Below are 14034 nucleotides of genomic sequence, written 5' to 3'. Positions count from 1 at the left end.
GTATGAAACACTTAGAACAGTGACCCACAAGGAGTAAGGACTTAACACACATTAGCATTTATTAGCCTTTCTGCTCTTTGGTGAGATCTCATCAATATATTCACCCCTTCTCTCATAGGGTCTCTGTGCTGGTTCCCTCCAACAGAGCCTCTGTCCTGTAAGCCCTCAACTCCCTCCAAAATGATCATACAACCCCCTGCTCACTGTACGATGAGTCGCATCCAGCCTCCTGCTTGGAGCTAGCAGGACCTTTGATAATCTCACCCTGTCCACCTCTCCAAGCTCACGTCTTCCTACTCCCTCCTCAAACCTGCATTCCAATCATTCTCTTCCCCAGACCTGCATGTGACCAATTCCTCTCCCTCTTCAGGAATAAAGAGTGACCTGCTCAGGGAGGCCCTTCATGGCCATTCCCTCCAAAGTGCCCCCTCCCTCCCCTATGGCTCTCCACCACATTGCTTCTTCCTAGCACTTCTTTTTATTTTTATTGTTTAAAAAATTTTTTTAATGTTTTATTTTTGAGAGACAGAGAGACAAAGTATGAGCAGGGGAGCGGCAGGGAGAGTGGGTGACACAGAATCCCAAGCATGTTCCAGGCTCCGAGCTGTCAGCACAGAGCCCGATGCGGGGCTCGAACTCACAAACTGTGAGATCACAGCCTGAACTGAAGCAGGATGCCTAACCGACTGAGCCACCCAAGCGCCCCATCTTCCTAGCACTGCTTAGCACTGGAAATCTCTACATTCATCTTCAGGTCTACCTCCTGCCCACCACTAGAATGTGAGCTGTGTAGGGTGGAGTTTCGCTATTTCACAACACACCACCCTCATTTTCTCTCTGTACAAACCCAGTGCTAAGCAAGTGCCTAGTTGTGGGTACAGATTAATCACATTTTCCTGCAGGCTTGTGTGCTTGCTGTCTCTCTTCCTTAACCACGTTCATGTTCCCTCCCTACCTGCGCTTCTAGCCTTCTGTGGTCAAGTTTCAGCACCACTGCTCCGGGGAAGCTATTCCACTAGATCAGATGCCCTTCTTTGTGCTTCTCATGGATGCCGGGGCTCAAAATACATGTGACCGCAATAATCTACTGACACTCACTTCTCTGTTTCCTGCTAGATGGAGTCTAGGCACTGGGATTGTATTTTGTGAATAATCTTATCCTCAGAGTTTCAATAGCCCCGTAGATGTAACATCCAGTACCTGTTTATTGAAAGAATAAATAAGCAGACAATAATTACCAAAGAGATCCAAATGTTCTCACAGTTTGACACAGTTACCTGGATGTTACAAGTAGAGGCACTTACAAGAAAATGATGGAGTAAATCTTTTAGCATTGGGTTATAGAATGGTTTCTTTTTCTTTTTTTAATTTTGTTTTCATGTTTATTTATTTTGAAATTTTTTTTATGTTTTTATTTATTTTTGAGACAGAGAGAGACAGAGCATGAGCAGGAGAGGAGCAGAGAGAGAGGGAGACACAGAATCTGAAGCAGGCTCCAGGCTCTGAACTCTCAGCACAGAGCCCAATGTGGGGCTCGAACTCACAAACTGTGAGATCATGACCTGAGCCGAAGTTGGATGCCCACTCAACTGAGCCACCCAGGCGCCCGTCATGTTTATTTATTTATTTTGAGAGACAGAGACAGAGCGCAAGCAGGGGAGGGGCAGTGACAGAGGGAGAGAGAGAGAATCCCAAGCAGGATTGGATTGGGGCTCAATGTTGCAAATCACAAGATCTTGACCTGAGCCAAAATCAAGAGCTGGATGCTTAACAGACTGAGCCACCCAGGCGTTCCAGGGAATGGTTTCTTTGACACAAAATCCAAAGTACAATCAACAAAAGAAAAAATGAACTGGTTTTCGTCAGAATTTAAAACATCTGTGTTTCACAGGACACCATCAAGAAACTAGAAAAGATAATCTCAGAATGGGAGTAAAAATTTGCAAAGCTTTTCATAAAGGACCTGTAGTCATAATATATAAAGATCTTTTACAACTCAAACACGAAGCAAGCTGATCAAAAACTGAGTGAAGGATCTGAACAGCTGTTTCTCACAGAGGAGATATGATGGCCAACGAGCACAAGGAAAGATACTCCACATCGTCAGTCACCAGGAGATGGCAATCAAAACCACAAAATACCAGTTCACAGCCACTAACATGGCTCAAACAATAATAATGAAAAAAAAAGGACAATAACAAGCGTCGGTGAGGATGTGGGGAGACTGGAGCCCTCATTTGTTAGTAGAGAGATGATGTTAGTGAGAGATGGTGTAGCTGCTTTGGACACAGGTTCTTGGAGTTTCTCTAAAAATTAAGCATAAAAAGTTACCACCACTGAGCTCCACAGCAGTCCTACTCCTAGTTATACACAAAACCCGTGTTCACACAAAAGCATGCACACAAACCTTTGTAGTAGCATGATCCATAACAGTCACGAAGCGGAAACAACCTTGATGGCCACCAAGTGATGAACGGACTAACAAAATGTGCTCGAGCCACGCAGTGGAATGTTACTGGCAATGAAGCGCAATAAAGCACAGACACGGGCCACAACATGGATGGAAACATGATGCCAAGGGAAACAAGCCACTCACGAAAGACTAAATAGTAGAAGGTCCCATTTCTACAAAATGTCCAGAACAAATACATCCACGGGAACAGAAAGACAAGTGGCCGCTGGGGGATGGAAGAAGGGGAAACAGGGCAAGACTCTGCATGGGTAGAAGGGCTTCTGAGGGTATAGAAATGGTCTAATATTAGGAAGCAGCGATGGATGGACAACTCTGAATATTAAAACCCAATAAGCAGGCTGTACACATTTAAGGAGTGAACGCTATAGTATGTGAATCAAATCCCAATACTTATTCATTTGCTTGTGATGGGATGTGACCTGTGGGTTTGGGGGAGGAAAGTAGACCCAGTCCGCTCGGCGGTCTCTGGCTTCCTTCCTCAGGGAGCCGTGTTGTACAATAAACGGTCCGCCACATGGGGAAGGCCAGCCTCTGACTGGGAAGGAAACTCAACTGGTTGGGACAAAAAAGAGCCCAATTGTGCCCACATTTGAAAGAACATCCCACAGCCCAGAGCAAACTGCACTAAAGGTGACATGTCAATCTCCAGGTGTGACTTCTGAGTCTTACTTTACTTTCAGTTCCTAGCTCAGGAAGGCGTGAATTCGTTGTGTGTATGTGTGTGTGTTTAATGTTTGTTTTTGAGAGACACAGAGACGGAGCACACGCGGGGGAGGGGCAGAGAGAGACACACACAGAATCTGAAGCAGGCTCCAGGCTCTGAGCTGTCAGCACAGAGCCCGACGCGGGGCTCGAACCCATGAACCAGGAGATCGTGATCTGAGCCCAAGTGGGACACTTAACTGACTGAGCCACCCGGGTGGCCCAAGGAATAGTTTTAATGATACGGCGCCTTCAAATTCCAAAATCAGCCAAAGGCCGAGAGCCTGCCACCTATTCTCTTTTGTTCAGTGGGAGATTAGCAAGAGTTAGACAGATGTTAACGACACATTCACACCAACAGAACTTTACCAAGGGAAGGATAAGCACTTATCCAGAATTTCTTACTATTCACACGCACACACACACACACACACACACACAAAGATAATTTTCTCGATAGATGATTCATTGTTATTTAATTTTATTTCTGTACAACATCTAAAACAGTCTTTTATACCAGCCGCCAATTATATATGCATTTGGGGAGCATTGCTTTGAGCCCATGAGAAAAGGCTTCTATGTGAACAGCCCAGAATATCTTAATATAGAACGGGTCCCATGTAGCTTGCCGGGGGCCTGAACGACACAGACGTTAAGTCTGGTCTATATTCAGACCAGATCACGCTTTGACAACAAAGAAAGAAGCAAGTGCATGTTTTATCTTCAGCAGAGCCTGCGGACTTCGCTTATAATGAGCAATGCTCCTGCTGCCTCTGATTTCCTTAACTGCTCCCCTGGTCCAGGTTGGGATGCCGTAAATATGGTAATACAAAGAGCAAAGATGATTAAACCCCAGCTTTCTCCCTGCCTTTCCTTTCTTATCTTGTCAGGAATGTGCCACAGCCCCTACAAGGCAATCTAGGGTCTGCTTTTATTAAAATACACAGGGACATCTGAGCTGAAATAATCCTTAATTATTAAGTTTACAATGGAATGGCAATTTTTAGAAAAAGAAAGAGCCTGTGACAGCAGCTCCAATGCTCAGTGAATCTGTGACACTTGGAGATTTAATACAACTTATTGCAGAAAAACACAGCCGCCAGAATGAGGGTTTCTCGGTGTGCGTTCCCAGTTAGAAGGAAGAGAGGTAGCACTGATCATGTGGGAGGGTTCAAGGACAAGTCAGCATCACATCAGAAGAGCTCTCCGTGGGAGAAATACAGAGCAACTTTCCAAAAACAAACAAACAAAAAGGCCTCATGGATTCCAGGCTTTGGCACAACCAAGGTTAGAATCCCAGGAGCATCATTTACTCACCTGTGACCTTGAACAAGCTATTTAACCTCTGTGAGCCCCAGTTTCCTCATCCATTTGTGGGGACAGTGGCATCTACTGTACCGGGTTGGGATGAAGGTCAAATACAATGGCCTATGTGATGCCTGGTATCTGAACTACACACATCACTTTTCTTTGGCACATGTACGTGCATGACCAAATAGCATAGGTATCCTACCCGTTCGAAGATATCACATGACCATAGCACTTTCTCTTTTCCCTAAGTTTACTGAGGTCGAGTTGACAAAAACTGTATATATTTAAGGTATACATTAAATATATTACGAACTTTTAAGGTGATGTTTTTACATATGTGTGGAATGTGAAATAATCACCACAATCAAGCTAATTAAGTTAACCATCACCTCACAGTTACCACTTCCTTTCCTCCGTGCTTTTTTCTTAAGTTTTACAAGAACACTAATGTCCAAGCCTTTAAAACCACTATTTATTTTATACTCAGCACCTCAAAAATACATACTTATACATACTTCAGTGGAGGGATGAAAGGGTGATTACAGAGATCATAGTAGCAATAACAATGTCCACAAGGTCACCCAAAATGATGATTAAAAACAGAAAGAATAATGATATTCAAAATAGTAACCCCCCCCCCCCCCCCCGCCACCCCAGTTGAGGGCTCAGACTCTGAAGCTAGACTGACTGGGTACTAACCCATATCTGAGCATCCTGCGACTCTGAGCTAGGACTTAACATGAATTCTCAGCTTCCTCATCTCTAAAAGGGGGTGATAACAGTACCCACCTCCTGGAGTCACAGGAGCATTAAATGCATTAATATCTGAAAAACACTTAGAGGAGAGCCTGATATAGAGTGAGAGCTACATTTATATTTGTTCAATAAACAGAATACAGGGGTGCCTGAGTGGCTCAATGGTTAAGTGCCCATCTCTTGATTTCAGCTCAAGTCATGATCCCAGTGTCGTGGGATCAAGCCCCATGCTGGGCTCCATCTGAGCTTAGGGTTCTCCCTCTCTCCTGTTCTGTCCCTCTCCCCAGCTCCCATGCTCTCTCTCTCTGTCTCTCAAAAAAAAAAAAAAAAAAACAGAAGTGTTTCACATAGATTATCTCTGTTGACAGTCAAGCAGGGCTGTAAGAAAGGTTACAGAACAAGCCAAAGCTCTAAGTACAGAGACTTCACTAGGGTCACCTGGCTCATAGATGGCAAGACCAAAATCAGAACCTACTTCTGTTTGTTTGTTTTATTCAAATCCTAGGTTCTTCCCGTCACAAGCTAGACTCTACTTGTATAATAAGCTTAAGCCTGAATAAGCAATAACACAATTAGAGACGGATACTTGGCACAAATAGGCTGTTTTACCCTCCATGTTCTTCAGGGGCACGAGTGAAGTTAAAAAAAAACAAAAAACAAAACAAAAACAAAAATCCAGCTGCTTGATATGCAAAGTAAGGGAAATCACCCAGCTTCTTCCTGCCAACAGGACTATACAGTGTAAGAATCAGTAGATCATTCCAGCAAACAAATATTAAATTTTTACAAGCTGGCCCACCTTCCTGCCCAGGAGGTAAACACTTAGCTACTAAGTAATTTTTTTTCCGCTCTGCTCACTAAAAGCTTAGCTTCCTTGAAGAACAGCTACACTTCCCAGTTTATTTGCAAATGGGATTGGAGTTACAGGCCCCCAATTTCCTTTAAAAGCCCTTCCATGGACACATATTGTGCTATTCTCTATGAGATAAACCCTTGTTCACATGTATTTTGTATTCATTCTTTCTCATCCACCTTTTTTCTTTGCACAATGAGATGACCCAAAATACACGTAAAGAGAAAACAAAAACAATATCACCTTTATTTCTACCTCTCCAAACACATGAAAAATGCCATTTTTAAACAAAGTCTCTGCTACTCTTTCTCCTACCAGTGTTTTGAGAATATTTGTGCACATCTGCACACATGTGACACATATGTGCTTGTATTTATACAGCAGAATGATATTATGCACATGTTTTGAACTGTCTTATCACTTATTTTATATCATAAAATACAATTTGTCCACCAACTGAGAACATAGGTTACTATATAAAAGAGCGATCCACTATTTAGTCTTATTGTTTTTAAGAATGATTCAAATTAAAAAAAAGATTTAGTGTTTAGTTATTTTTGAGAGAGAGACAGAGACAGAGCGTGAGTGGGGGAGGAGCAGAGAGAGGAGCACAGAATCTGAAGCAGGCTCCAGGCTCTGAGCTGTCAGCACAGAGCCCAACGCAAGGCTCGAACTCACAAATTGTGAGATCATGACCTGAGCCGAGGTTGGATGCTTAACTAAGCCACCCAAGCACCCCAGTATGATTCAAATTTTTATCATTATAAGCAGTATGTCATAAAAGTGTTTTCTATAATCAGGATTATCCTTTTTTTTAAAAAAAAGATTTCTTAAATATTTTGACTTTTTTAAATGTTTATTTTTGAAAAAGAGAGAGAGAGAGACAGAGACAGAGACAGAGACAGAATCTGAAGCAGGCTCCAGGCTCTGAGCTGTCAGCACAGAGCCTGATGCGGGGCTCAAACTCACAAACTGTGAGATCATGACCTAAGCCGAAGTCAGACACTCAACTGACTGAGACACCCAGGTGCCCCTTAAATATTTATTTTTGAGAGGGAGGTAAGGAGGGAAAGAGAGAGAGGGAGAGAGAATCCCAAGCAAGCTCTGTGCTGTCAGAGCAGAGCCTGATGCAGGGCTCGAACTCATGAACTGTAAGATCATGACTTGAGCTGAGATCAAGAGTTGGATGCTTAACCAATTGAGTCATCCAGGCCGCCCAGGATTATCCTCTTAAGACAGAGTCTCTGAAGTCGTCATATAGGGTCAAGGTCTTGGGCATAACACCATAAAATTTCTTTCCAAAAAGGTTATAGCAATTTCTGGTTCTGGTAGGAGTATATAGGAGTGCCTATATCACTCTTTTACTCTCTTTTAAAGTCTACTATGTCAACTGTCACCAGGCATACTGCAGAAGTAAAATTGATTTGATGTAACAAAGCAAGCCTTAAATGAAAATTTGCTGAAAGTCTTGTCTGGAAAATAAATCTAATTGCTGTAATTAACAGAGAAAGCCAAAAGAAGCATCCTACACCACTATTATTACATTATTATTAACACTAGAAAGGTACTTCATTTGCCAAAGTATTTTATAACCATGTATTGGTTAATCCCCATAACGTGCTTCGGAAGCAGTGAAGCTATTTATAGCTGGACTTTCTGAGCTGAAAGTCTTTCAAAAGTCCTTTTGTCTTGGTATCTTCAGTCATTATCACCAGCAGCACATCAATCCACAGACATTCTCATTTGTAGAATTTCAAGGATGGGAGGGATTTAAATGGTCATCTGGGTGAAGATCAAGTCCTCACTGACGTGGGGTGCAGAATTTTCCTAACGCATACTAAGAATTTGCTTTCTTCTCAAATCCCCAGGCCGCCACCAAAGCACGGCATGCCATTGGCAGCCAATTATAAATCTATTGCTATTTTTAAATGTAACATCTTTGTGCTGTGCAGTTACTGTAGGAGTAAAAGTTTACACTCAATGGGATTCCTTAGGGTTTCGGCAACTACTGGAATTATTTGATTTGTAGCGAAGCAACAGCGATAATATTTACACCCAGCAACACAAAACATTTTTATGGCTTTAACATGAGCCATAATTGAGAGGCAGCACATTTGACTGTCTGTAATCATGCGAATACTCTTCTCTTAACAGGGGGGCTTTTCCCCCCAATCAGGGAGGGACCCAAGTTTTTTACTGGTGACAAGAAACCAACACAAAAAGGCTGAGAACCACTCATCTAATTCAGTGCTTATGGGACAAAATGCCCGGTTTCAAGCAGATGAAGGATGAAGAACCACAAGGAGTCTCAAACAACGCACAGGAGTGATGGTGGTGTAGAAACGGTATCTCACTTTAAGTCAGAAGACATGAGGTGGAGCCCCACTTGGGGCTTTATTGGTATCTTTATTTGGTATTCCCATTTCCTCCTGAGAGGAGCAACTGAAATCCCAATACCAACCTGGCAGAGGTAAGAGGAGAGAACGGAGAGCCCCTCCCATCAGCCGACCGCATTCTCTACTTGTTGGTTACTCAGTGCTCCTCCTTCCCCACTCCAGGTCAGGGACTGAGCAGGGAGGAAGGCAGGGAATCTCCTGCTCCTGGGTGCAGATCAGGGAATCTGACATTTTGTGGGCCTGCTACCTGACTACAGGCACATCAGGGCACCCACCAAAAGACCCGCCCAGGTGAGTTCAGTTTAAACAGTTGAGCTAATAAATTTTGTCTTCAATCTAATAAATATCGGGGTGAACTGATTCACAGCAAAAGGTAAGTAACCTAAGCATGAAAGTCTAAAGGGTTAAAATGACCTGCTGAAAATCACTTAGCTGTAGAGTGGCATGAATGTGTAGCTGAACCAGGTCTGAGCTGGATCTATTAGTTAACTGGTTGAATAAATTTATCTTCAGGTTATTTATTAATGAAGTTCCCCAGATTCACTTGTTAAACCAGTAAACATTCATGGAGCACCTAATACATGTGAAGTCCTTTGCTAAGATACTGAGAATACAGAAATATAAGGCATGGTTGCTGTCCCCAGAAGTCCCATATTCGACTACAAAAGACAACATGAATACAGAAATAAAATACAATGTACTAAGTCCAGTAACAGAAAGATGCACAGGGTATTATGGGCTGGGAGAAGGGGAGCCCCAGCCCAGACTAACAGGTACAGGTGGGCCTCTTGTTGGAAGGATAAGGAGGGGCACCTGGGTGGCTAGGTTGGTTAAAGCGGCCGACTTCAGCTCAGGTCACGATCTCATGGTTCATGAGTTCGGGCCCCGCATTGAGCTCTGTGCCAACAGCTCAGAGCCTGGAGCCTTCTTCGGATTCTGTGTTTCCCTCTCTCTGCTCCTCTCCTGATCTCTCTCTCTCTCTGTCTCTCTCTCAAAATTAAGTAAATGTTAAAAAAAATTTTTTTTTTAAAGAAAAAGAAAAAGAAAAAGAAGGATAAGAAGTTTGCCAGGCTGGGAGGAGGAAGAGGCTGGAGGAGGTGAGAAATGGACAAATAGACAACAGGCAGGGAGAGGGTGGGAATTCAAGCAGGTCAATGTTTCTGGAGAGTGAAGTATCAGCAAGGGGAGGAGACAGAATCACATCAGGTCCTGATGGTCTAGACAGACCCGGGTGAAGAGGTTTAATTCTCTCCCGTCCACAAGGAGGAGCCAAGAAAAGGTTTGAAGAAATCAGATTTGCCTTTTTAAAGTATCACCTGGCGTTGGAGAGGCTGGATCTTTTGGGACTGGGAGGCCAAGTGCAGGAGGGAGATTATGCAGACCTCAGCACTGACAGCTAGAGTCGGGCATTAACGTGACATTGATCTCTGTTCAGGTGAGATCTAAGAGCTTCTCGTGATCATTCACACTGCCCAGAACCTTCTGCATCTTGGCCACAGCCATGAATAAGCTTTATCTAAACCCTGGGTAAGAATGTTAGAACAGAGCCAAGGATACTGGCTAGAACTACAAACTCAATTCTGGATACACCTTGAATAGGTCTATCAATCTATCAATCAATCAAAATAGTGGAAAAAAAAAACAAACACAAGAAAAGTCCTGTAAAAAAGTAGAAGCAAATGGCAGGAGTTTAAGTTGGATAAGAGAGGACTTAGGAGAAGCAGAATCACTTCCAGGTGGAGGAGAAACCTGTCCTTTGTGTGGCTAGTTCTACGGGGATCCACAAGGACCCACACACATTATCTACGGGTTGGAAAATTTCAGTTCAATATAAGGCAGGACTTTCCAATTGTTAGAAATGCCCAGATATGGGACAGGCTACAACTGGAATACAGCAAGCAACCTCTGTGAGCTAACTAGGGCTGCCATAACAAAATACCACAGACTGGGAGTGCTTAAACGAAATAAACTTATTTTCTATGGTTCTGGAAGCTGGAAGTCCAAGATCAAGGTGCTGGCAAGGCTGGTTTCTCCTGAGGCCCCTCTCCTGGGTTTGTACATGGGGGGGTCTTCTCCATGTGTCCTCACAGGGTCTTCCCTCTGCATAAGTCTGTCTCCCAATCTCCTCTTAGTAGGACACCAGTCATACTGGATTAGGGTCCATTCATATTGCCTCAATTTAACTGAATTACCTCTTTAGAGGCCAATCTCCAAATACAGCTCACGTTCTGAGGGAGTAGGGGCTAGGGCTCCAGCAGGTTAAGTTTTAGGGGGACACAATTCAGTCCATAACACAACCTGTCAATAGGGATGTGTAAACAGAGAGGTCTGGTGACTGTCGGGAGAGGAAGCCAATGAAGAAATGGAAGTCTCAAATCTGAAGTGTCCTTGAAGGTCCCTTTAGGTCTAAGAGCTATAATCCTAAACGTTGTGGGACAGCACCTAACTGCTCCCGTTAAACATTATTAACACAATAATCTCCCCAGGGTTTCAGACAAAAAGCATATTTTCACAGCAGCTTCAGTGATTGATGAGAAATGCTGCCCTTCTTTAACTCTCTCCAGAGGAAGTGTGCAGGCAGGCAGCGACACGGATGGATCACACGCATGAGCCACTCGCCCCGGCCCCACACACGAGCCCGCAGAGAACAATGGCCGCGCTTACCTGTGAAACAGGACAGACTTGACCAAGGTGACGACATCGCGGCTGGCGTTATATCCGGCACAGACAATAGCAACGTGGATTGTCTGGGAAGCAAAGAAAACCGGGCGAGCAGTTAAACAGATGGAAGAGGGCCTTCCTGGTGTTCCAGACCACATGAAAAATAAAACCCACCCTCATTTCTTGTTGGGATCATTAGAAAACAAAGGGCATAGTCTGCAGCTGTGGAAAATAACTTGAGAGAGTTTTATTAAGGCCTTTTTAATTGGTTTATGGAGCTATCATCATTTGGAAACCATTAAGGCTCTTTTCAATTACATTTTGGGGACGAGAGAAAGAGCAATCGGCTCACATAGGCAAACAGTGCGTCCCCTGCCCCCAAGCTGGGGGACAATGACAACTGGTCACATGAGAGAAGAAAGAAATACACCCTGAAAGGAAGCAGTGACAATCAGGGATCTCAGACTGAGAAGTGATGGCTCAGAGCTGGGAAATGTTCTCGCAAGATGACTCAGGTTAGGGGAGCCTGACCAGGCAAAGACACCAATGAACATCTATAAGGGCGCCAGCTGGGACATCGTTCCAAGAACTCAAGACAGGAGAAGTGAAGGGGACTTTATGGGGCATCTCATCTGAGCAGTTAAGAGCTCGGGCTCCGGAAAGGAACCCTGGCTTCCTCCTTTAGCCCAGGGTGACCCTGGGAAAGGTGTGGCATCTCACAGTCACACAAGGGCCATGACGCACGTCCTGCAGGAGGTCATGGAGCACATAAGGGAACAATACCAAGAGTAGAATAAATATGGCGCTTGGCACACAGCCTTCCGATCATAGCGATGATGTTCTCTGGAGCTGGGCTTCCCAAACGGGGTCCCCTTGGCACCCTGGTGTGCTGTCAGTGACTTACAGGGGACAAAGTCACTCATGTCCTGAAGCGAGGTCTTAAGGCTTACCAGGCAGGGCTGGCCCCTCAGGCACGGCTACCCTGTGTGCTGTAGCAACTTGACAAAGACTGGGAAACCCTGTTCTAGGGCAGCCCCTATAGAAAGCCATCCAGCCTCTCACAACAGCTCAAAGAATAGAGGGGTCACGCCTCTCAACGTTGTACCTTTCGCCGAAGCACAGTCCACCTTGGACTGAAACCGGCCTCCTAACAGCCACCCCAGGCTTGCTCTGTCCTGGGAGTATTGCAGAACGAGCACGTTCCCTCTAGCACCCAATACTTAATTAAGAGAGGGGCCTCCAGAGGTGCCTTCTCCACCTTCAGAACTACTCACAGCCCTCTCCCCATGGCATGGCTTCTGGACTCCCCATTATTCTCATCAGCCAGTTCAAAACACAGTTCTGTTGACCCTACGTACTACCTTTGCAACTTCCTAGAAGTCTATAATTACTTCAAAGTACAAAGTTAAAAAACAATAATAAAAATAAAAAAGCAGTTCTGATATCCTGGTTGCTCCCCGACAGGCTTTCAGGATAATGACCTCTGGTTCCCAGGCCTACTTTACCACACTCCCCACCCCCCCGGACCCCCACCCCTTATAACATCACCAGGGGAAGTTTACTCAGGCTTAGATGGGATTCGAATTCTGGAGCAGACATTCTTAACCCTGATAGTACATCAGAAACACTTGAAAGGTTTACAAAATACACCCTGTGCCCCAGCCCCACCTCAGACCAATGAACTCACAATCTCTGGTGTCCAGGACCTTAAATTACTCTGCTGGAAGGCAATGGTTCTCCACAGGAGGCAAAATTCATCCCCCTCTGCCTTACCCAGAACATCTGACAGTGTCTGGAGTCATTTTTGGCTGTCACTCCTGGTGTGTGCAGGCCTACTGGCATTGAGTGGGCAGAGGCCAGGGATGCTGCTTGACCCCCCTACAAGGCTCAGGGCAGCCCCCCAACATGGCATTACCCTGCCCAAAAGGTCACAGGGCTGTTGTGAGGAAACCCTGCTTTTAGAAAGAAAAAGAGAGGGTACAGGGAAACTCAGACCCACAAGCTGTCAACCCAACCTTGACTCAGTCTAATTTATGCATATTTTAATTTCTCCACCTGTAAAATGAAGAGAAGACACCATCACTTATCTCTGGATAATATCTCCAAAAGACTTGGGATGAAAGACTGTTATGCGGATGCAACCATCACCGTTTAAATCATGAAGGAAATGAATAGGAAAATGCCTGCACGCAGGAGACATAACCAGGAAGGGGACAAGAATGGATAAAAGCACGCTGAATCAAGCTCTTTGCAATTGCAAATATTTAAACATGCGGCCTCTGAGATATCAAACTTTGTCTTGGCTTCAGGGTTCAGGGGCTTTTTAAAATGGGCCCATTAAATGAAAGCACGAGCGTGCACATTCTCAAACATTTTACATAATTTTCCAATCTCTTTAGTTTCATCCAATACACCTGCCACCATGAATAAATTCATCATCTGGAGCCGTAGCAGCAAGGCCCTGCTACCAAGGAAGGCAGAAAATTGGAGCACTGTGAACATGCTCTTGGAAGAGTTCTGGGTGGTCCCAGCTTTTGTAGGTGTGGGAGTGAATGCCAAGAATGGGTCAGCGGTTAGGCTTCAGAGCAGAGACAGTAGGGGGACAGGGATGAACGTCCCTTGAAAGAGCAGAGCCACAAATATGGTCTCACCATGATAACTTGGTTTTGAAGCTACAAAGCCCAGGTTTCAAGTGTCTCTTTGTGGTGACTTAAAGATGGCCAATAGCCAGGGTCACCTGGGTGGCTTGGCTGGTTAAGCATCTGACTCTTGGTTTCAGCTCAGGTCATGATCTCACGGTTCATAAGTTTGAGCCTCACATCCGGCTCAGCACTGGCAGTGCAAAGCCTGCTTAGGATTCTCTCTCTCTCTGTCCCTCCTGC

The 14034-nt window shown here is 44.6% G+C and overlaps 1 protein-coding gene across 3 annotated transcripts in view; it reads right to left on the bottom strand.

The window, feature by feature from the left end:
* Positions 1-14034, bottom strand: part of LARGE1 (LARGE xylosyl- and glucuronyltransferase 1) — a 544808-nt gene that overhangs the window by 269412 nt on the left and 261362 nt on the right. For all 3 annotated transcript variants that reach the window (XM_058741473.1, XM_058741472.1, XM_058741474.1), the window contains one exon: positions 11156-11238. In XM_058741473.1, coding sequence (XP_058597456.1) covers positions 11156-11238 — 83 coding nt within the window. The remainder of the gene's footprint in view (positions 1-11155; positions 11239-14034) is intronic.

This window comes from Neofelis nebulosa, chromosome 8, assembly GCF_028018385.1.
Source record: "Neofelis nebulosa isolate mNeoNeb1 chromosome 8, mNeoNeb1.pri, whole genome shotgun sequence".
Classification (NCBI taxonomy): Eukaryota; Metazoa; Chordata; class Mammalia; order Carnivora; family Felidae; genus Neofelis; species Neofelis nebulosa.
The sequence above is the reverse complement of the archived record's forward strand: the minus strand, read 5'-3'. Positions and strand labels throughout refer to the sequence as shown.